Source organism: Schistocerca cancellata, chromosome 4 (assembly GCF_023864275.1).
Source record: "Schistocerca cancellata isolate TAMUIC-IGC-003103 chromosome 4, iqSchCanc2.1, whole genome shotgun sequence".
Classification (NCBI taxonomy): domain Eukaryota; kingdom Metazoa; phylum Arthropoda; class Insecta; order Orthoptera; family Acrididae; genus Schistocerca; species Schistocerca cancellata.
In genome coordinates this window covers 848255723-848281144 of record NC_064629.1, presented here as the reverse complement: position 1 = coordinate 848281144, position 25422 = coordinate 848255723, and the positions used below count along the sequence as shown (strand labels likewise).

Below are 25422 nucleotides of genomic sequence, written 5' to 3'. Positions count from 1 at the left end.
TGTCCCTAGTGTCACACTAGAGTAGCTGCAAATTGTAACCATGGAAAAACTTATTTCCTTTCACTCAACAAATTTCATGATTGTCGATTGCAATAAAATTTACACACACACACACACACACACACACACAGTTTAGGATAAATATTTCATTCCCACTAATTCTCATCCAACTAAAAGAACTGACAGTGAGAAATTAGTTACACAAATTGACCAAGATTTTAATGATTTATTATAAAAATTTTAAATGGTATAATAATGTAATCAGTAATAATCAGTAGTAATCAGTAAGCCTGCAGTTAATTTGTTATTTCTTCAACATTATTTGTCAAAGTTCTTCAGACTAAAAGTCTGAATCTTCTGAATCTTCTGAATCATCACTCCCGCCTCTGATACCACGAACATCTGGAGGTGTATTAAGGTCACCACTATATAGCAATACACCTGACTTAGCAATATGCCACTCCAGAGCGTTGGTACAATGGTCTTCGCATTGCCTCATCTCCACAAAGTTGACGACACGGCTCCTCACCTGACTTTCCACTACACATAAGATAGTTGGAAAAGTCTTTATATCAAGTCTTTCTGTAAAATTAAAGCAACTTTGTTAGAAAATCATGGAATACCTACAGCAACAAGAATGTCTATTACACTAGCATCAAATGAAATTTGAACAATAGTTAAATTTGTGTGTTCTATATACATATAAATATACACTGTATATGTGTATAATTACTCGTTCACACACACACACACACACACACACACACACACACACACACACCGTTCATGACAATTTTAGTAATTTAGTGTCTCAATCTCACTTCCACTTCAGTTCCCAAGCACTCAAGAAAAGAAATGATGCATGTAATGCAGGCTTGATCAAATGCCATCCTACATGATTGTGATGGTCAGTAGATCAACATCTTTGACAAAGCAAGGAGTATGTCAACAGCCATCATCCTTCTGGATGAATTAACTTTCCTGGTACTGTATCAAAACCAAGATAATGGACTGATTTATGATGTGAATACATCCTGCACTATTCACGGTGCCTTGAAGAAACAACAGAGATATAGTCATTACAGGCTATACCTCATCACACTAAGATATCTGTAGAGTAGTGTCCTTATTCAAATCAGAGTAGTTTCTATCAATGGCTTCCCTATGATCCTAGCTGACATTGTGGGCAAAACTTTGGTCTTCGGTTGTACTACAGTTGCTGTGTAATCAGCAACAGCTGCTCCTGTGTGTGCCACTGGTGTCCAGAATGTAGACAAGCAGCTTAGGCGTCTCCCACAGATCACAAGTGGTATAAATGATTTACACCTTATAACAGGACTTTTTGTCTACGTGCAAGAATGAGTAATATGCATATTTTGTAATTTGATGTAAAGTATGTGATATAATACACTGTTACAATAACTTCTGTAAATCTCAATATCAAACAGTGAAAAGAAAATATTGTGTGTTAACCAAATCTTTTTGTAAATTTGAAATTGTATTTGTAAACTAACAGCTTTTCCGAAGGAGAATTTTCCACTAATTAACCTCATTGAGTAAAACAAACAAAGTTTGACAAGCCATATTATTGTTCTTTCCAACTGTTGACAAGTGACGGGCACAGGCTGAGTATTCTGTTAAGTTATTCTGATGACTATTTAAAGGTTTTGAGAAGAGAGTGCGGGTCAAGGATCCATTAAAGTGAATGAGTAACTGTACAGAATTTTGTGCTAATTGGAAGCATTAAATAGACAAACCCAGTGTGAAGAGCAACAAAATGGTGTATCAGTGATGGGAGCTGCACACAATGCATTATTTTAGTGTGATGCCAGAAGAAATTGAAAGAGGATAATAGTATTTCTTAACACTCAAAACTTTTTGTATGGGCAGGCTACATTTTGTGTCAATCTTTTTATTTAATGTCAGAAACTTGCTCCAAATGCAACAGTCAAAACAACAACAGTTTCGCCAATTCGAACCTCTTCAACTATTGCCATGATCTATATTCCATCCCCCATTACGAATAACCTTGCAGAGACTGTGTGAATTTATAGTAATATATTTATAAAAGAGAAACACTTCACAACAAATTTCTAATTATACAGTAAAATAATTTCATAATGGATGCCTCTTACTACCAACAAAGAGTAAAACGGGGCTGCATATCTCTCTCTCTCTCTCTCTCTCTCTCTCTCTCTCTCTCTCTCTCCCTCTCCCCCCCCCCCTTCCTCCCTCCCCTCCCCTCCCCTCCCCCCAACAAATAACCAAGGAATAAAGTTAAGTGTAAATTCTGAAAAGTGAAGGAAAGTAATATGTCTTCTTCAATCTTATAGAAAAGTTAAGTGATATGCACACCATGTATGATGTCCAAATGGTCAAGCAAGCTAGTTTCCTTTCTCGTGCAGCTCAAAGAAGATGAAAATGAATTACTGGTGTATTATCTGACTTACTGGTGACAAATACAAGGCTTTGTTGTCTTTCAAACTGTAAACCAATTGCAAGTTACATACAGTGTCATGTTTTATTATACACAATCACGCTATGATTTTTCCAATAATCCCTGCAAATTAACTGTCCAGTCAAACAAAAATTATACATGGTGTTACAAAAAGGTACGGCCAAACTTTCAGGAAACATTCCTCACACACAAATAAAGAAAAGATGTTATGTTGACATGTGTCCGGAAACGCTTAATTTCCATGTTAGAGCTCATTTCAGTTTCATCAGTATGTACTGTACTTCCTCGATTCACCGCCAGTTGGCCAAATTGAAGGAAGGTAATGTTGACTTCGGTGCTTGTGTTGACATGCAACTCATTCCTCTACAGTACTAGCATCAAGCACATCAGTACGTAGCATCAACAGGTTTGTGTTCATCGCGAACGTGGTTTTGCAGTGAGTGCAATGTTTACAAATGCGGAGTTGGCAGATGCCCATTTGATGTATGGATTAGCACGGGGCAATAGCCGTGGCGCGGTACGTTTGTATCGAGACAGATTTCCAGAACGAATGTGTCCCGACAGGAAGACATTCGAAGCAATTGATCGGCGTCTTAGGGAGCACAGAACATTCCAGCCTATGACTCGCGACTGGGGAAGACCTAGAACGACGAGGACACTTGCAATGGATGAGGCAATTCTTCGTGCAGTTGACGATACCCCTAATGTCAGCATCAGAGAAGTTTCTGCTGTACAAGGTAATGTTGACCACATTACTGTATGTCGAGTGCTACGGGAGAACCAGTTGTTTCCGTACCATGTACAGTGTGTGCAGGCACTATCAGCAGCTGATTGGCCTCCACGGGTACACTTCTGCGAATGGTTCATCCAACAATGTGTCAATCCTCATTTCAGTGCAAATGTTCTCTTTACTGATGAGGCTTCATTCCAACGTGATCAAATTGTTAATTTTCACAATCAACATGTGTGGGCTGACGAGAATCTGCACGCAATTGTGCAATCACATCATCAACACAGATTTTCTGTGAACGTTTGGGCAGATGATGTCTTCATTGGGCCCCATGTTCTTCCACCTACGCTCAGTGCAGCACGTTATCATGATTTCATACAGGATACTCTACCTGTGCTGCTAGAACAAGTGCCTTTACAAGTATGACACAACATGTGGTTCATGCATGATGGAGCTCCTGCACATTTCAGTCAAAGTGTTCGTACGCTTCTCAACAACAGATTCGGTGACCGATGGATTGGTAGAGGCGGACCAATTCCATGGCCTCCACGCTCTTCTGACCTCAACCCTCTTGACTTTCATTTATGGGGGCATTTGAAAGCTCTTTTCTACGCAACCCCAGTACCAAATGTAGAGACTCTTCGTGCTCGTATTGTGGATGGCTGTGATACAATACGCCATTCTCCAGGGATTCCATGCGACGGAGGGTGGATGCATGTATCCTCGCTAACGGAGGATATTTTGAACATTTCCTGTAACAAAGTGTTTGAAGTCACGCTGGTACGTTCTGTTGCTGCGTGTTTCCATTCCATGATTAATGTGATTTGAAGAGAAGTAATAAAATGAGCTCTAACATGGAAAGTAAGCGTTTCCGGACACATGTCCACATAACATATTTTCTTTCTTTGTGTGTGAGGAATGTTTCCTGAAAGTTTGGCCGTACCTTTTTGTAACACCCTGTATATTGGGTGATCAAAAAGTCAGTATAAATTTGAAAACTTAATACATCATGGAATAATGTAGGTAGAGAGGTAAAAATTGACACACATGCTTGGAATGACATGGGACTTTATTAAAAATTTCACAAAATGTCCGATAGATGGTGCTGGACAGCAAAACGTCAGTGCTACTGTGTCGGGTGAGAGGTACAGCGATGTGTTACAGACTGGCATCATCCCAAGCCTTGTTAATAAACACCTGCTGGACCGTACGATGTTTATGCAGGATGGTGCTCCACCCCATATTGCTAGACGCATGAAAGATCTATGCTTGGCCTCCCAGGTTCCCAGACCTCAGTCCATGCAATTATTGGCTTTGGGGTTACCTGAAGTCTCAAGTGTATCGTGATTGACCGACATCTCTAGGGATGCTGAAAGACCATTCACAACATTATTCCTCGACTACAGCTATTGTAGAGGAATGATGGTGGACATATTGAGCATTTCCTGTAAAGAACATCATCTTTGCTTTGTCTTACTTTGTTATGCTAATTATTGCTATTCTGATCAGATGAAGCGCCACCTGTCAGACATTTTTTGAACATTTGTATTTTTTGGTTCTAATAAAACCCCATGTCATTCCAAGCATGTGTGTCAATTTGTACCTCTCTATCTACATTATTACGCGATTTATTCAGTTTTCAAATTTATACTGACTTTTTGATCACCCGGTATATGCCACAGTCAACTCTCACAATATCTCACAGTTTTAATAGCTACTGTGTACCAGTATCATAATGACAAATACATGTGGGTGCATAATGAAACACTATGGGTTTTGGGTTTCTGACACACATGATTTCCGAACGCGTCATCAAATTCATCACTGGTTTTATTTATTGTGTAGTATCAGTTTGTTTACACAAGAGAGATGGAAATAATAAAATTCAAGCAGCACTGCGTGTAAACAGTGAATCAGATAGGGGAATGTTCTTTAGGATTTAAGTGGGATGAGTGTGGTAAACTAACCAATACGGGTAACCACAGAACTATGATTACCAGCCTTAAAATGGGTTCATGAAAATTTACTATTTGGACTACTATCTAAGGTAGTGCAGTTAAAAACACAGCCATTAAATGGTAAAGTGCATTGCATTCATAGCTTACATATTTTTACTAGTGATTTCTGCAACACCATGTACAATAAACCTGCTGCCAGATTTTGAAGATGTCATTTCAAGAAGTTACTTACCAATAAGAGACTTGCACCTTGCAGCATCAATTTTGCAGAATTTTGCTTCGAGGTGTCGCTTGCACAGTACCCTCATATGGTACTCAATCACTTTACAAAGGTATATTTGACTTTTTAAAAAATGACAAACAACATTTTTTGATTTCTTGGTTGCATTAAAAAATTCCTTCTCATCTGACAGCTCATCATACTGCCCATGACCCTGAAAGGAGAGAGTTATTTGGGAATTACACACACACACACATCTTAACATGCAAGACAGTCGCAGATCTTATAATAATGCAAAAGACACTCTCTTCATATTATTTCAGACATATCCATCAACCAGATATAATAGTCTGAGCCAATCTAAGAATCAACAGTTGGTCATACAGATTTTCAGATGAAAACAGAACGGTTAAACACAATCAGATACATCAAATTTCCAAAATTTTAGCAGCACAGTTTTTGCAGCTTTTTCACAGAAGATAATTTGGAAGAACAATTACTAACCTATATTACTATAAATGCTAGGTTGGACCAAAGCATTTCTGTAGATATGGTACCTATTGCAGACAGTTTGCTGTCCTCTGACTTTATGAAAAACACCTTTCATTAGAAAAGAAACTGGCACAAGTATTGCATCACAAATTCCATGGAGGTATTATATGAATAATTTTTACTTTTGTAAATACTAACAATCAACAACACACTTTCCATTTAATTTTTAATGTTTTAGTTCCTGCCTATGGCCTCCCTAATGACAAATGTATAGCGAGTGTCAATATTGGATGGAAAATTTATTGATGAACTCTAATCCAATTACAAGCCACAAATTTTAAATGGATCTGAGGACATGTCATGCCTACAAAAATATGTACACTGGACAAAAAACTTATCACCACCAGAAAGACATCAGACTAATACCTCTAGCTTTGATAATGGCCTCAGTTTGGTGTGGAAGAGTGTCCACAAGTTTCCTGAGCTATGCTGAATCAAGCTGAAGCTACTCATTGACAAATAGATCCCATAGAGCAGGCTGTTGCAGCTCAAGTACCTGCCCGTGGACAGCAAGGCACCCGCAGATAGCAGTAGATAAACAGCTGTTGTGTAGCATTCATGCAGTACTGTCAGAGTCAATACCATCATACACTCCTGGAAATTGAAATAAGAACACCGTGAATTCATTGTCCCAGGAAGGGGAAACTTTATTGACACATTCCTGGGGTCAGATACATCACATGATCACACTGACAGAACCACAGGCACATAGACACAGGCAACAGAGCATGCACAATGTCGGCACTAGTACAGTGTATATCCACCTTTCGCAGCAATGCAGGCTGCTATTCTCCCATGGAGACGATCGTAGAGATGCTGGATGTAGTCCTGTGGAACGGCTTGCCATGCCATTTCCACCTGGCGCCTCAGTTGGACCAGCGTTCGTGCTGGACGTGCAGGCCGCGTGAGACGACGCTTCATCCAGTCCCAAACATGCTCAATGGGGGACAGATCCGGAGATCTTGCTGGCCAGGGTAGTTGACTTACACCTTCTAGAGCACGTTGGGTGGCACGGGATACATGCGGACGTGCATTGTCCTGTTGGAACAGCAAGTTCCCTTGCCGGTCTAGGAATGGTAGAACGATGGGTTCGATGACGGTTTGGATGTACCGTGTACTATTCAGTGTCCCCTCGACGATCACCAGTGGTGTACGGCCAGTGTTGGAGATCGCTCCCCACACCATGATGCCGGGTGTTGGCCCTGTGTGCCTCGGTCGTATGCAGTCCTGATTGTGGCACTCACCTGCACGGCGCCAAACACGCATACGACCATCATTGGCACCAAGGCAGAAGCGACTCTCATCGCTGAAGACGACACGTCTCCATTCGTCCCTCCATTCACGCCTGTTGTGACACCACTGGAGGCAGGCTGCACGATGTTGGGGCGTGAGCGGAAGACGGCCTAATGGTGTGCGGGACCATAGCCCAGCTTCATGGAGATGGTTGCGAATGGTCCTCGCCGATACCCCAGGAGCAACAGTGTCCCTAATTTGCTGGGAAGTGGCGGTGCGGTCCCCTACGGCACTGCGTAGGATCCTACGGTCTAGGCGTGCATCCGTGCATCGCTGCGGTCCGGTCCCAGGTCGACGGGCACGTGCACCTTCCGCCGACCACTAGCGACAACATTGATGTACTGTGGAGACCTCACGCCCCATGTGTTGAGCAATTCGGCGGTACGTCCACCCGGCCTCCCGCATGCCCACTATACGCCCTCGCTCAAAGTCCGTCAACTGCACATACGGTTCACGTCCACGCTGTCGCGGCATGCTACCAGTGTTAAAGACTGCGATGGAGCTCCGTATGCCACTGCAAACTGGCTGACACTGACGGCGGCGGCGCACAAATGCTGCGCAGCTAGCGCCATTCGACGGCCAACACCGTGGTTCCTGGTGTGTCTGCTGTGCCGTGCGTGTGATCATTGCTTGTACAGCCCTCTCGCAGTGTCCGGAGCAAGTATGGTGGGTCTGACACACTGGTGTCAATGTGTTCTTTTTTCCATTTCCAGGAGTGTATTACCCTGACCAAGCACTCACGGACAGGGATTGCCAAGAAGGTATGCACAGAATGTACGCAACAGGGCTACCTTATGGCTACCTTGCAGTACCTGTGCCAGCCCAGACAAGCTGAAAGATATTCGTAGGTGCCTATGCCCCATTGGGAACCATTTGAATAGCCTGCCACAGAGCTACCAAACTGCAGGGATGTTGATTGCTATGTTCCACCTGCTGTCCCAGGTGAGATTAAGATCATGTGATTTTGCAGACCGAGTTAGTTGTGACATAGTGCCTCAATGTCCATCAAACCCAGAATGTACACATGCCTAGTCAACAATGCTGACATCATCTCTGAAGACAGTAGTGTCCAACACCATATTCATTGTGATGAAAAAAGCAACACTTGGTCACCAATAATGTTGAAATAAATACCCGATGCTCATGATGGTCTGAATAAGTGGGTCCACATCACAGTATGAAAAACATCCCAGAACATCACAGAGCCACCTCTGCCCTGAACTATACCACTGCAGTTTAAACGCCTCATTGGAATATCAGTGCATTCGCTGCCTTTCATCATTTGAAAAGATACAAAATTTTGATCTGTTGGAGTACATTACACACCACACCTCCAGCCGGCTCCTGTACTCTTCTGTATTTAGACCAGATACAGCTTGATGTGCCACATGGGCAATGGACTTTTGGGAGATACAGATTTCCAAATACCCACTACATGTAACTCCCTTCACAATCTTTGCTCACTAATTAGATGAGGTGGACTCTCATTCGCTGACACCAGCAATTCCCAATAGGTGTGAAACTTTTCACTGACAAGACATGGGTCTCATCTCTTGTTCCTGCCAGACACACTTTTATAGCTGCATTTCTTAAGACATGTTACATGGCTGCGATTGGTAAACCATTCCATGCAGACACGTTGGACCGCCAGCGATGACAAACAAACAATTTGGGTAACTTCACTCAGTGTGGTGACAGGCACATCCACACACTACCTCCTTCCTACTGCTCTGTCACTTCTTCACACCCATCCACCTTACTATGCTTGCTTCATACAACTGACTCACATATACACAAGCTGCACATAAACATCACTTTACCCCCATGACTTCTTCTTCTTCTTCTTCTTCTTCTTAATCATCATCATCATCATCATCATCATCATCATCATCATCATCAAAGGGTCAACAATAATTTAGTACCACTTCTGCACCATCTACATCACTGCAAAGTAACCACTGTGCTCTTTTATAGGGGGGGAATGGGCTGACTAATCTTCTGTCAGATGATTAACTTTCTGTCCATAGCACAGCTAAGCAAAGACTTTACCAGGCAATGACATCATCATTGTGTCATGTTGAGCTTAGAAATTAGAGGAGGGAGCCATTTGGATAATCAACACAAATGGAAATTCTGTTTAATTCTGTCACAAAAGGAATACAAGCACATAACAAAGACATAAGTAAATTATTTGTTTATCTGGGTTTTAACCAAATGACTTTTCAGCCAGCATTTTGGGATCGTTGGCTGATTGGTGAGAGTTAAACAGACTAATCTATGATTTCATCAAGCCCTTATTCTGTGGGCACAGAGAAGATGATGAATACAATTTACTGACAAAAATTGTGAAAGATACATATAGTAATACAAAACTAAATAATTCTTCAGGAAAGCCTTACTTCATGTCTGTAAAATGTCAGTACAGTAAAACCTCACATAGTGAGCATAATTTGTTCCAGAATGTTGCTCTTAGTGCATAACACTTGTTAAGCAAAACAATGTATCCCATATAAATTAATGTAAAATACAATAATCCATTCCACGCAGGAAAAGTACTAAAGCTTTATCTCTTATTCATGCCATTTATTCAAATAAAATTATTCATACAGTATTATGTACTTCATTATTCATGATACATAGCCAATTCTTTTTTAATAGGAAGCTAACTATAGTCATTTGTTTCTGCCGACACTTCAACACTTGACGAAAATGCGACACAGCATTATTGTCAAATTTGTAGCATGCATAGCCACTGCTTTATTGGGGGTGACGATTTTCAGTGCATGATGCAACCAATTCCCACACTTTCAGCACTTCTCTTATTTCACCAGAAGATTGTTGCTTTGCTTTCACCTCCTCCTCCTCCTCTAAAGAATTTCCTTCTACAACTTCCTGCTATGAAACACACTGCAAATACATAAGCTCTTTGGTGGTCATTTCTTGGCTATGATCAACCACAAATTCATCATCATAGTTATCAACCTCTAGTCCCATGTCCTTGGCCAAAGACACAGTCTCTTTGACTACAGGCTCCACAGGTATTGACTCAAATGCTTCAGAGTCACAGTTGACAATGCACTATGGCCAAAGCTTCTTCCAAGCAGAAGTGATAGTTTACTTGGTAACCCCTTCCCACACCTATTCAATCATCCTGATACAGGCAATAATGTTGAACTGATATTTATAAAACTTTTAGAGTGCAATTGTAGCTTCAGTCAACTCAAAGCAATGCTCAAAAAGTGCTTTAGTGTAGAGCTTCTTAAAGTTAGAAATAATCTGCTGGCCTATAGGCTGGAGTAACAGAGTGGTGTTGGGAGGCAGAAACTGGATCTTGAGCAATTGAAATTCTTCAAGGAGTTGGTCTTTTAGGCCTGGAGAACGGGCACGAGCATTATCCAAAGGACTAAATACTTCATCGATCCAATCATAAAAGATCACGAGTCACCCAAGCCTTGTTGTTGGACCTCCACATCACATTTAACATCCTCTTCTGGACTTCACAATTCTCTACGGCTCGTGTAGTTTCTGAATGGCAAACAAGCAAAGGTTTAGTTTTCAAATTGCCGCTTGCATAGGCACAGAATACCAGTGTGAGACTATCTTTCATTGGCTTGTGACCAGGCAATGCATTCTCCTCTGCTGTTGTAAAGGTATGCTTCGGCACCTTTTTCCAGAATAGCCCCACCTCGTCACAATTAAAAGCCTGTTGCAGCAGATAACTCTCAGAATGTACAAGCATCTTGAAGTTGCTGATGAAATTCTCTGTTGCCTTTGTGACGGAGCTGGCTGCTTTGCCGTGCCTCCCAACACTGGATGCCAATTGTTCTCTTAAGCTTCTGAACCACCTATGGCTTCCATTACACATTACTTTAGCCACTGATGATCAGAGCACCTTCTTAACGAGGTAGACAAAAATCATTCTCGCCTTCTCAAAAAATGATGTTCTCATTAATAGTTTTGCCTTGCTATTGCCTTCACTCAACCTTGCTTTGGTGATTTCTTGTTTTCACATATGAAGAAATGGCTCATAGTTACGTAACTCTATTCAAATGAGATGGACACTGTCAAGACAGAGGAATACTTTACGGAGCTTGCTTGACAATTCGCACTTTTTGGACACGTTAAAAATGGCTGGGGCATTGGGACAATGAATATCTCTAAAACGACAGTAAGAAATGAATTGTTTGGAAAAAATGGTGTCATCATTCCTAACATAAGTACTTACTGAACAAGGTGTGCATATTTTATGAGAAATGCACACTGCTATCATTAACAAATTAGCTGGAGAATAAGTTCATAAATATGTAAATAAATAATATACATTACCAAGGCTGTCCACTCTTTTTCGAGTTGTGCTCTCTCCTTCAGCTCCTTTAAACGCCTCTCACGGAGTTTGTCAGTATCTTCCAACTCCTTTAGTTCTTCATCCAACTTTCCCTCAATTTCTTCAGTAACTTTAAGAACTGTGCTAGTCAAATTAGACTGAACTGGATCCATGTTGTTCCTATACAACAAATAAATAAATAAAGACATTATCAACTTTTTCAACATAACAATTCAAATTATTTTTATAGCACCAACAGCACCACCAACCAATCAAACCACAAATAAACAAGGTTTGAACAAGACTAACCATAGCACTGCCAATGCACTTTTGATAATCTTTCCTACAAATGCAAATGGGAGGAGTGTGGCATTATGAGCAGCCGATTTTTTTTTTTTTAATAAAAACATTTTGTTAATTGTTGACTTTTAAAGATATACTGATGTGGAAGTAATTTCCTGAATCTGACAATACTGAATATGACAATTGCTGAGGGAAGTCACATCTGCTACTAAGACTTAAATTTTTGTGTTATGTTCAACTGAAAAATTTAAAACAATTATGGAACCTGGTAGAATAATTGATTAAAAACAATTTTTTTCAAACTTTTAAAATATAAAGCACATGACTACATTATAACATTTTCAAAAGATGGACAATAAGTATCCACATTGGCATTGCTAGGGTTAAGCCTGGAGATCCTTTTAGCACTGAGCTTCAAGAAATTACTAAATATTAAGAGACAAATAGAATTTTAGATCCTTTAAGGTAGCTGTACTGAAATTTACAAGGTTAAAGTAGCAAAAATGGTAGATTTCAAGGACAAGTCACTGCTGGCCACCAGTTGCAGGAAACATTAACATGTATTATAACAATTACAGATAAGCTGCTCCTGTAAAATGTGCATTATTTAAAATCAACTTCAAAATATGTACTTGTGCTTGGTTACCTCAATATCAATTTCAAAACTGCAATTATCAAGAGAGATCAACTATTTCTCAATCATCACCCACATCATAAGAGTATCAAATACAGACAAGGGAGTAAAAACAATCAACCATACAAATCATCTGTGAAAAATGACTGACACTTGTGCAACAGACACTGGTTTTTTCAGATCATAAGACAGATCATAAGACAAATTTGCACATGAAATGGTGCTTTATATTAAATGAGTGCACGATCAATAACCACCGTGTAACAAAAATCAATGAATGCATCAGGACTTTCAATTGCATACTAAAAAAGTAAATTGGGAAAAGGTGTCCCAAAATTATTAGAACAATACATTGATCCATTTTCTTCAGCTATACATATTGCACAAAATACTACCAAAAATAAATGTAAGTCAAATAATGTGCAAATCCCACAAAATGAAAGTAACACAAAGTGGCTAAAAAAAAAAAAAAATATTTAACTGAAAATTAAAACATACTATGCTCCTAATGGAAATCAAGAGAAGATAATCAACGTTCAAACAGTGACTACACTGATATCATTCAGTATATGAATATTCTCAACAAACATTTAACCATCAACAGCAAAACCACATCATATAAAAGGTGATACACAAGAAAATAAAACTAAAGACCAATCTCATTGATATTTATCCTAGATTATAAAAATAATTTAAAGATTCGTGAATGGAAAGTTATCTAACTTCTCAAGAAATACAAGTGAATACCGAAAAGTGCCTCAGGAAAAACATTACTGACACAGCTATCTTTGGACTTCCTTTCAGGGACTCTATAATGTTCTAGAACACAACAAATGAGAACTATGACTGGTTCCTAGATTTTTCTACCTATGATAGACCAGGATTTGTATTTTCTGAAATTATAGCAAACTGGTATGCATGTAGTTTCACCAACTACAGTTTTTGTCTTTCAGGCAGGTAACAGATAAATACAAATTACGTTTCAGAATACAGGACAATTCAGTTATTGTATACCCATTATTGTATTAGCCTGACTAGCAGCAGAATCAGCATTTCCAAAAATACTAGCCTTTTTCTTCCACACCATTTTGACTCGGTACCACAACAACGCGTATTAATGAAAGTGCGATCGTATGGATTAGTATCAAATGAAATTTCTGATTCCATTGAGGATTTCCAGTTTGGGAGGATGCACCAAGTTACCTTGCACAGACAGTTGACAACAGGTGTAGCATTAACTTCAGGCTTGCCACAGAAAAGTGGGTTGGGACTTTCGCTGTTCCTGTTTTGCTTTAATGAATTGGCTGACAATATTATGATGGCACAATCCTAAAGTTTTAATTATCACCCCAAAAAATAGAGGATTATTATTGATTTGTTCATTTGCAATTACTTGTCTGCAGTCCTGGTACACACTGAAATCCCCATGTGACTGTGCCTTAGCATGGCACTACATGAACCAAAACAAAATGGTGTAGCCCACTAATAAGTGTAGTATGGTGCAGTAATTCATTTTCTGCATATGATGCATTAATTTATACTGAGCTGGTGGAAATGTGAGACAACAATGCACCATCATAAGACAGCATTTAGGTAGCAAAGACATTTCTAGTCCATCAGACAAATTGAAAAACATGGTACATCATTTCTCTGTGAATCACTAGGAATTTCTTGCACAATATCTTAAACTTGACAAGTGCCACCACCCACCAGGTTTTGCAACTGCTCACATCCACTTAAAACGTCTGCCAAACTGTGGCAGCAGCTGAAATGTAGCAGCTGTATCAGACCAATTAAGACGACTTCTTTAGCCGCCTAATAACCGTGGACAAGTTCTGGGTGTATCTCTATGAGCCCAAGACAAAGGGCCAAAGCAAACAGTGGAAATGGGACGATTCGTCACTGCCATCATTGGGCAAGCACATGCTGATCATTTTCTGGTATTGCGATAATGTACTGCTCATATGTGACAAACCTTCACAGGAATATCCTGACAAAGTCATAGAAGGCTATCAAGATTAAGCACTGTAGTATGATTTCCAAGGTGGTATTTTTGTTCCATGACAATGTAACAGCTCATACTGCACAAGATACAGCTACAAGTACTGCTTTTTGGGCTATTAAATTTTGAATCACCTTTTATTTTCTTGACATGGTACCTAGTGAATTCCTCTTTCCTCAGACAAGAAAATCACACGGCAGGTATGTTTAGAGCAGCAAGGTGAATTTTGAGTTGGAACTTTTCCTAAATAGCCAGAAAGCAGAGTTCAACAACTAAAGTCTAGGCCAGTCATCCATGATTGGGAAAAACTTGTAGCACTAATGGGTGGATATGTAGAAAAGGAATAACATTACCACAAAAAGTTTCATGACAACCTGCTCAGTTTTTTTTAAGTTATAATCAAAACTTTACACTAAGGCGATGAAAGTAATGAAATACCTCCTAATATCAAGTTGGACCTCATTTTGCCCAATGTAGTGCAGCAACTTTATATGAGATGGACTCGACAAGTCATCTGAAAACCCTTGCAGAAATATTGAGCCATGCTGCCTCTATAGCCATCCCCAATAGCACAAATGTTGCTGATGCAGGATTCTGTGCACGAACTGACCTCTCAATTATGTTCTATGGGTGGCCAAATCATTCGCTCGAATTATCCACAACGTTCTTCAGACCAATTGCAAACAATTATGACCTGACTACACAGTACATCATTGTTCGGGAACATGAAGTCCACGAATGGTTGCAGATGGTCTTCAAGTTGCCTAACATAACCACTTCCAGTTGATCATCAGTTCAGACAGATCAGAAGACCCAGTCCATTCCATGTAAACACAGCCCACACCATTCTAGAGCCACCAGCAGCTTCCACAGTGTCTTGTTGACAACCTGAGTCCACGGTTTCATGGGATCTTTCGCCACACTTTAACCCTACAATCAGCTCTTACCAACTGAAATTGTGAACTCATCCGACTAGCCCACAGTTTACAGTAATCTATAGAGTCCAAATGATACAGCCACAAGTGACACTGCAGATGATGTTGTGCTGTTAGAAAAGTCACTCCCATCAGTCATCTGCTGCCATAGCCCACTAACACCAAACCTCACTGCACTGACATAACAGATACAGTCATTGTTCATCCCACATTGATTTCTGTGGTTATTTCAGTCTTACTTGTCTGTTAGCACTGACAACTCAATGCAAATGCGCCAGCTCTCTGCCGTTAAGTGAAGGCCACGGATCCTGAGTTGCCTTTGATGAGAGGTAACGCTTGATATTTGATATATTCAGCACACTCGTGACACGGGATATCTGAATATTGAATTCAATAATGATTCCAAAAATGGAATGTCTTATGTGTTCTCCAGCTTGAACTACCATTTCGCGCTCAAAGTCTAATTCCCATCACATGACCATAATCACCTGAGTACAAATGACAGCTCTGCCAATGCATTGCCCTTTTATACCCTGCATATGTGATACTACCACCATCCATATATGTGCATAACACTATCCTGTGACTTGTCACCTCAGTGTATACTATTACTTGCTAAGACCACCTACAGCTTTTTGCAGATGATGCAATTATCTGCAGTGAATTAGTGCCTGTAAAAAGCTGCACAAATATAGTCAGACGTCAATAAGATTGCAAGGTAGTGCAGCAACTGGCACTTAATTTCAGTGTGTAGAAATGTAAAACTTTGCACTTTACAAAATGCAGAGCAGTAGTATCCATAGCTGAGCAACTTTAATCAAAAAGTTAACTATGCTAATTGTTAATATATTACCAAAAAAGGAAAGTCTGTTAAACATTAAAGCATAACTTTACAAGATCATTAACTTGCAACAGTAAAACTTTATGTATTCTTTTAACTGGATTACTGCTACTCCCCTGTCAATATCTCAATGCCCAAGACTGATTTTTCTTTTGGGTTTTTCTTGAATGGACCCCAATTTTGTCAAATAGTAGGTACCTGATTAATGATTAACAGATTCAGAGAAGGCTAACAGAAGTTACATAGCAATTTGTTGCAATATGAGAGACTGATCGCAGTTTCTGTCACAGGTAAAGCAGGTGGTACATTTTGGTTCACTTGGATACTGGAGCAATGCACAGTAAGCCTTCTTTGGAGACTGCTCACAAAATATTTGGGCCTGTCATTCTCTAATATTACTGAAGTGTGTGGAATATGCACAAAATAGGGTAATGGGCGGCACCAATAGTCTCAAGTCTGTCTGATTTGCACAGAGCAAGTTTGATCGACTTGCGAAGAGCGTCATGGAAATGCTGAAAAACCTAAAAATGAGACTAATAATTATGCATTTAAGCAATAATTCTTCCTGTATCCCACATGCAAATGGAATAGGAACAAACCAAATGTAGTACAATGCAAAGTACTGTCTACCATATACTTCATATATGTGGTTTACTGGCACAAAACTGCTAATTTACGAGCAATCCTGCCCTTCATACTGGTTTGCATAATACAGGTTTAGATATAAAGGATACAATGAAGCTGATTTACAACAATTTCTGTGCAACAATCTAAGAAACAAAAATGTTTTACAAACACCTGTGTAGAGGTAAATTAGAAGAAAATAATACAGATAAAAAGATGGAAATAAAATGATATAATTGTTGTGGAACGGATTCAGGAAACACATTGCACAAAATTATTACAAGTACAATCTGATGATTATTTAATATGAGAGGAATACCCTTTGAACTATTGACCGAAAGACTAAGTAAATGTTCTGTCTTAAGAATGCAGAGAATAAAGCATATTTTTAGTCACAAACCATGCTACCCAAAGTTTTTGGGCAAAAATACCAATTCAGTTACAGAAACACACACACACACACACACACACACACACACACACACACACACACACACACAAAAAGTTCGAACAGAACATTATCATCATATGCAGCCCCCATCCCCTTCTATCTCATCCTTAATATATAACATCGCAACTTCATTTGCAGCTCGAACTAACTTCATAAAAATCTAACATTACAGATCAGGTTACAAATTGCACAAATGCTTTTGTGACAGAATACAAAGCAACTAGTTTTCACACAATTTCATGGAAATGAGTAAAAAAGTTACAGCTCGTAATACTGGAAGCAAGTGACACTGGCTGAGAAGCGTCAAACCAACTAGACTTAATTCTTTCCCTATATTTTAAGGTCCTACAGTTAATGCCTCGGATACAATTCGACACAACATACACAACGCCTCACTGAACGAAGAGTTGTTATTGGTTATAAAACGTCGTGCAGCTTTTATGTTAATTATGTGGAGTACTTTATGGTTTCTGTTGGTCAGTGACAATAATTCTACATTCACTGTCCGTTTCACTGTATAAGTCAGTGCAGTAATACACATATACACGGGAAATAATCAGTTTACCACAATGACTGTACAACAAACCAACCATCACCAAGCGCCAGTGAACTCTTCGTAATCAAACATACCTACGCTCTAACAATGCAAATTACAGAGAAACACCAGGAACTATCACAAAAACTATTTTTTTTACAACCTCAAATACTACTAATAAATTGCAGTACCACTCCATATATGGCATTCTCACATTTTAGCAAAAATGAGGGTTAGAAAATATAAAGTATATTACAACATAACAACTGATAACTTCAATACAATTACAAGCATAAATACATCAAATTAGTTTCAACTTACGTTCGACAAATAATTCATATACCAACAAAACCTTTACTATAGCTTCGATTCGCCGTATATAGTGTCCGCAACAACTCAACCAACCCGCCCACAACCCACCACACTGACAGCCAGCGCAGTGCTGTTATGACGTCAAGACGGCAGGAAACGACAGCCTTCAATCTGGAACAAGTCCTGCCCATTCAGCCCCCCGCCCCCCCTGCCCAAGCAACCGAGAGTTGAGATAATATGGATCACAATTTTGTTTCAATTTTATTTTTGTTTTTTCTTGATGGCGATGTTTGCAAATCACATTTTCACGATAGACATTTTAATTTCCTTAATAATACGCTCTTTTGGCAGTGGTATCCAGAAAAATTGTAATTCGTGGTAAATACTTATTATTTTTGTAATGTTTGTTTTATGGTTGACATATCTGTGATACTAAGAACTTTGATGTCGGAACTGGTAGCAGGGCCAGTGAGCTCAATACTAACCTGCAGAGACTACTACACGAGACAAAGCTGTAACGCGTGACTTTACACTCACCATGTTCCGGGGCAAGGTGTAAAATTGTTCTGCTACATAGAAAAAATGCGATTATCATTTATGTACATTGTATGACGTTGGGTGTGTTGAGCTTATAGTTCACTGTTAGCTATTGCTATTACCTACTAACCTTTCCCTGCCAGACTAATTTTGCAAGTATTCTGCTGTGTTTACATACGTAATTTACACGCTGCCGCTAAGCTTGCTGAGAAATTATGCTTCTCGAAAATCTTACCTATGTGCAACAGATTTTTTTTTCTTCTTTTTTTTTTTTTTTTTTTTGCTTTCACTTTTTGCATTTTATTTCCTGAATGACGAAATTATATAGCAATACAAAATGATCAAAACATTGATATGAAGAATTTCTTATTATAATTACATGGGATATGGAGCGAACTTTCACACAATAACACATTTCATGCAAAGGCCTCACGAGAGCGTGCAGGCGCCTTTAATCTAATCTGAAAGTCCACAGTAGTAATACGTCGTATTAACTGTGATTCGTGCATGTCTTCACAGTCTATGACAGAAACCAGTGTACACGCTTTCCCAAATACATTGGGTTGTTCAGCAAAGAAACAACAAACAGAATTTATAAGCGTGTCATAAAAAAGGTTTTGGGTTTAAGGTAAATCTCACTAGAGCAGAAGGAAAGCATTTTTCTGTATGTTGCACTATTTTCATCACTGCTACAGATGGGTGAAGCAAACCACCTCCATCAACCTTCATGGTAAAGGCAGCTTGATTTGCAACAGGAGTCTTGCAGTGTGATCATTTGGGCACATGTAGGGGTCAGTAATAAATTTGTTGCACTCATCACATCTTAACATTTTCATAATATTTCTCACAACATATCCTGATACATAATAAATAATATTTTCATGGTTGAATCAAGTGCCTCAAAGAAACTAGTATCTTCACTATCATCAGCGAACTCATCACTTTGCTTCTTATGGCACATGAATGCATGAACACTGAAAGAGCTCACATTCTCAATGTCATCTACATTACTCATGTCACTTGAAGTAACACTGTTCTTGAAGAACATTGTTCTCAGAGCAGACTGGAACTGAATTGTGGTGGGGTTGTTGTTCCAACGAAACCTAGATCTGATGCAAGAAGAAAAGAGTTCTAGATGATCATGTGAAAGTTTGTATGTTAAAAAATACTTTAGAGGTTCGCTACACTAAAACAGAAACTCCCCAGAAAGGCTTCTAAAACCATTTATGCACATCATAACTCTCAGCACAAATGTTTTTCGTGGATGTACCATCAGTCCTTAATATTTGAATGAAACTTTCTGCTTGACAAATAAATTCAGTCCAATAATTTACGTTATCAGTTATTAATGATTGTTTAAAGCACGTAGCATCAACATTCCCAGAGTTGCACATATCAGACCATTTATCAATAATTCTGCTGAATTGTACAGTGTCAGAGGCGTCCTGGCAATCTGGGTGCTGGGAACACTCTAGAAATGCAATGGCAGTACCAGCACTGGAGCTCATTGTCTGGGCTACTAATAAGATATTAATTTTCTTATTATAGAAATTCACATGTGAACCAGAGAGTGAATTGGCACATTTTAAAGATTCACTCTCTAGCAGATAAAGTAACTTCAAAATAAAGTCCCACTTCACATCTCCAGCTTCACAGTTAATAATTTTCTTTTCTGCTAAATGTTATGAACTAATTTCAGCATATGGCATGGACAATAATTGCATGAACATTATTGTAATTGGCAAGATACTTGAAGTAAGGGGCAAAATTTTCCATATTCAGTGAGCACCCAAGGTACTTCAGTGTCTGATTGGTGACAGCAACTCCATCACACGCCACTGACCTCATAAGAATACTTACAGAAAACAGTTTCAGTATAAAACCTCTCACATTTCAGTCATTATATCTGATGACAGTTTATTCACAAAGAAATATGCAATTGGGCACTTAAACTTTTCAGTCTATGACACTATCTGAAAAAAACAAAGCTTCAGTAGCCAGTTCTTCTGCATAGATATTCACAATGTTACCCAATTCGACATAGCTTGCATACACTTTTTTGTTGTTGTTCCTAACAAACTGCTTCCCAATTGACATGGTATCAAATATAAGTCACATTCTTTAAGACATCATTTGTCGCTGATGATATGTTTTACATAGATGAAAATCTCTTGTAGATAACCAGGTTAACAATTTACTGATGACACCTAACCACGAAGAATACTGGGGCGGGGATAAAGAAACATAGGGCACACAAATCTATATACCCTAGGGGAATAGAAATGCAGAAGAGGGCAAATTGGTTAGTTCACTGTATTGCATGCTTTGCTTCTTTGCATCACTGTATCTCAATACGGTAACTGGATATTCCAACACACTGGTTAAGTTTTATGTCCTCAGATTCTGATGAAACTAGGTATACCTAGTGTCCCTACATTGTTATGAAAGAAAACCATAAAATTCTTTTTCGTGATTTAATTAAAAATTTAATAAGCCTTGAATTTTCAAATTTTTGTCAAAAGTTACTACAACCTGGAGTAATAAATTTCATTTTCCCGTTAACAAGATGAGATACAGACCTGGAAAATGTGTCACTTTTAAAGCTCTTTGGATGGGCTTTCATTTGGTATGTAACATGATGGAGTGTAAAAATAATTTTCTTAATACAAATAAATTTTAATTTCCTAAAAAAGCCATATTTTTAACATTTTTAAAAAATAATAATTTTTTTTGGCACCATACTCTCACAACTTTGAAAGTTTCATTTTGGGATGATCATGGGATCACATGCTCAAAAATCTTCATTTTCTATGACTCGTGTGAAAAATGATTTTCATAGAGGTTCTTCATTAGGAAACACCAAATTAATTTTAAAAAATTTACTTACAACATGACATTTATGAATGGCTGTTTATCAACTTACACATGGTAATTAACTGTGAAGGCTTTGTTGGTTTTGTCCATGTCATTTTCAGGCAAGGTGTCTATTCGGCCTGTTGTAGTCACTGGGATCACCTTACGTAAAACATCCACCACACATATCCTCGTGACATCTGGCTTCTATGGGTATACACAAGAGGGAGATGAATCATGTGGATGAAGAAATGTAATCTTCAGTTCATTTTCTTCATCTTCCCCCAAAATGTATGCAAGCCTCCACTTGTTGTTATACACTGTAGTTCTGTATCCATTTATACCTATCAAGGACAGGGTTTCTTCAGGTTTAGTGGTCTCTGAAACTACTGGAGTGAATGCATGAAACATTTGAGTCCCTGGAATTGTTAATGCAGTGCTGAAGCGACTGTTTAGAAATGTGGCTCTCTCCGTATTCATCCTGACTTACAAATGTGAAATGTACTCCAGAGATATTTTCCACTGCCCAATTGAAAAGCCGCTAAGCTATAAGAATTTGGATGTTGCAAACTTCTTCATGCTGTGAACCTCTGGACGGTGCCACCAACTCCATCACAAGCCCGTTTCCATTCAGTTTTTCTGCCAAAATGCTTGATGAAAAAATAGATTTAAAAAGTTTTCTTGTTGTTGTACTGAGCAGCAGCACCATCAGAAATGTTATATTTTTTAGGTTCCAAATGTTTTCTCACGAATACAATGAGCTTTTTCTTGTAGCAGTAGATAACCACAGTGTTATATTCAAGACAATCTGAAATAACAACATAACTGAGATGTTCTGTTACTATTTCTCCTTTGTAGTACACAAAAAATGGGTGAACAATGCCTCACTGACTTGTCCAAGCTCTGGACATCATCCTGCATCAAAAATGAGTAGTTCACTGCAAAATCACAGTACACAGCAAACTGTAAATCTTGTAAGCTTTCTCTAGTGTGTTTCATAAATGAACTTTGTTGTTCTCCAATAAAGTCATGACAGAACAACATATACAGCTTATTGCAAAATAAAGTGATGAATCTGAACTGATTTTTGTAATGTCTTCAATTTACATCTGCCCACAGAAATATACTGTTGGAAGGTGATATTATCAATCAGCTTATCTTCAAATGCCTTCTGGAGTATGATCTAGATTTCCATATTCCCAGGACATGAATTACAGTCTCCCAACTGGCAATCTATTGATGGTGGATTCCAGAGAGCCTTTACAAAACAATGTTTATATGCCTGTATTTCTCCTCTTGTTACTGAGTTCAATCTTATATTTTCAGTCATAAGTTTGAAATTTTGGTGAATGGCACATACACCATTTGCGTACCACAGAGGCCTGCTGCAATACTATTTTTAGGCCTCAACTCTGCAAACTTGGAAAGGCTAGCAGGCTTTATAGGAAAATTTTCTGTCAACACTCAGGTTACCTCTTTTAGATTACAAAGAACAAGTCTTTCTGGAACTTTAATTTTCTGACCGCCGCTGTCCTTCATTGAAACACAATCCTTTACTCCAGGCATGGCTGTGCTTATGTCGTCTCTCTCATAGAATGACCAAATGGTGTGGACAGTTTCTACTGGCAGACATTTTTGATCTGGATTTTCCAAAGTCCTCTGTTCTGTAACAGCTGACTTGCTTGTCGAACCATGTAGTTTGGGGTACTTAACTCATGCATTATCTTTCTTACACTCCATAATTTAAGGAGGCATGTTAAAATCGTGATTTTCTTTTTTCTACTGCTTAAGTTTGTTTAAGTTTAAACATGGAAACAGAAAAGATTGTAACAACTACAGAGGTATCTCTTTAATCAGCGTTGTGGGTAAAATCTTCTCAGGTATTGTTGAAAGGAAAGTGCGAGTATTAGTTGAGGACCAATTGGATGAAAATCAGTGTGGGTTTAGGCCTCTTATAGGTTGTCAGGACCAGATCTTTAGCTTACGGCAAATAATGGAGAAGTGTTATGAGTGGAACAGGGAATTGTATCTATGCTTTATAGATCTAGAAAAGGCATATGACCGGGTTCCTAGGAGGAAGTTATTGTCTGTTCTACAAGATTATGGAATAGGAGGCAAACTTTTGCAACCAATTAAAGGTCTTTACATGGATAGTCAGGCAGCAGTTAGAGTTGACGGTAAATTGAGTTCATGGTTCAGAGTAGTTTCAGGGGTAAGACAAGGCTGCTACCTGTCTCCACTGTTGTTCATATTATTTATGGATCACATGTTGAAAACAATAGACTGGCTGGGTGAGATTAAGATATGTGAACACAAAATAAGCAGTCTTGCATATGCGGATGACCTAGTTGTGATGGCAGATTCGATTGAAAGTTTGCAAAGTAATATTTCAGAGCTAGATCAGAAATGTAAGGACCATGGTATGAAGATTAGCATCTCCAAAACGAAAGTAATGTCAGTGGGAAAGAAACATAAACGGATTTAGTGCCAAATAGGAGGAACAAAGTTAGAACAGGTGGACGGTTTCAAGTACTTAGGATGCATATTCTCACAGGATGGCAACATAGTGAAAGAACTGGAAGCGAGGTGTAGCAAAGCTAATGCAGTGAGTGCTCAGCTACGATCTACTCTCTTCTGCAAGAAGGAAGTCAGTACCAAGACTAAGTTATCTGTGCACCGTTCAATCTTTTGACCAACTTTGTTGTATGGGAGCGAAAGCTGGGTGGATTCAGGTTACCTTATCAACAAGGTTGAGGTTACGGATATGAAAGTAGCTAGGATGATTGCAGGTACTAGTAGATGGGAACAATGGCAGGAGGGTGTCCACAATGAGGAAATCAAAGAAAGCCTGGGAATGAACTCTATAGATGTAGCAGTCAGGGCGAACAGGCTTAGGTGGTGGGGTCATGTTACACGCATGGGAGAAGCAAGGTTACCCAAGAGACTCATGGATTCAGCAGTAGAGGGTAGGAGGAGTCGGGGAAGACCGAGGAGAAGGTACCTGGATTCGGTTAAGAATGATTTTGAAGTAATAGGTTTAACATCAGAAGAGACACCAATGTTAGCACTGAATAGGGGATCATGGAGGAACTGTATAAAGGGGGCTATGCTCCAGACTGAACGCTGAAAGGCATAATCAGCCTTAAATGATGATGATGATGATGATTAAGTTTGTGAAGTTGGTCTTCAGATGGTTTAAAACTGCATTTTCTGACACCTCATTGTCACTTTCAGAAGGCTCTGTGTAGCCAAACAGATTTCTTTTCATAGCAGAATCGATTCTTTTCCTCTTTCCTGTAGAATATTTCTTAGATGCTATCCTTTTCGTATTTACAGGAGACTGTCCTAACTCTTGAAGACAATCGTTAAGGGACTGCAAACCTGTGCTTGAGAGGTAAAAATGGGATTGGAGGCACACCCCATATTGTGGTCAGCATCTACCATCAACCCAGTTTCTTTCCACAGCTCTCTCAAACTTGTGCAATTTTCAGCATTTCATGAAAAAGTGTACACATCCATTCTGGAACAGTTCACAGTCCTTTTGTTTGGCAACTATATTTCACAGTTCCCAAAGGACTGAAGCAAAGTAAAATTACATATCTGTCACTTTCTCTATGTTGTTATCTTAATGTCTAAAATCAGCAACACATGGAATTTGGAGAAAAAATTAAATCACTACAGTAAAGGATTTTATGTTCCCTGATATCACGTTTTTCAAGATTTTGCGCTATACATTCGTGGCCCCTGTGAAAAATCTGTAAGATCAATGCTAAAACTTCCCTGAATTTACCTTTCTTCCCTGCAAGACTTACCTCGATTCTACGTTCTTGATATGGTTCACACTGCACGTGTTGCGCAAA

At 39.0% G+C, this 25422-nt stretch overlaps 1 protein-coding gene across 1 annotated transcript; it reads right to left on the bottom strand.

The window, feature by feature from the left end:
• Positions 1–340: 340 nt before the first annotated feature.
• Positions 341–25422, bottom strand: LOC126184470 (thioredoxin domain-containing protein 9-like). Its single transcript, XM_049926861.1, has 4 exons — positions 25375–25422; positions 11538–11715; positions 5379–5580; positions 341–582 (listed from the first exon to the last, which is right to left on the bottom strand). The coding sequence occupies exons 2-4, from the start codon at positions 11706–11708 to the stop codon at positions 341–343; spliced, it is 615 nt and encodes a 204-aa protein (XP_049782818.1). The 5' UTR covers positions 11709–11715; positions 25375–25422.

Coding starts and splice junctions, on each gene's coding strand:
- LOC126184470 (XM_049926861.1), bottom strand. CDS start 11,708: ATGGATCCAGTTCAGTCTAATTTGACTAGCACAGTTCTTAAAGTTACT. Junction 5,581..11,537: donor AAAAAGAGTGGACAGCCTTG/GTAATGTATATT, acceptor CTCTCCTTTCAG/GGTCATGGGCAGTATGATGA. Junction 583..5,378: donor AAGGTGCAAGTCTCTTATTG/GTAAGTAACTTC, acceptor TTAATTTTACAG/AAAGACTTGATATAAAGACT.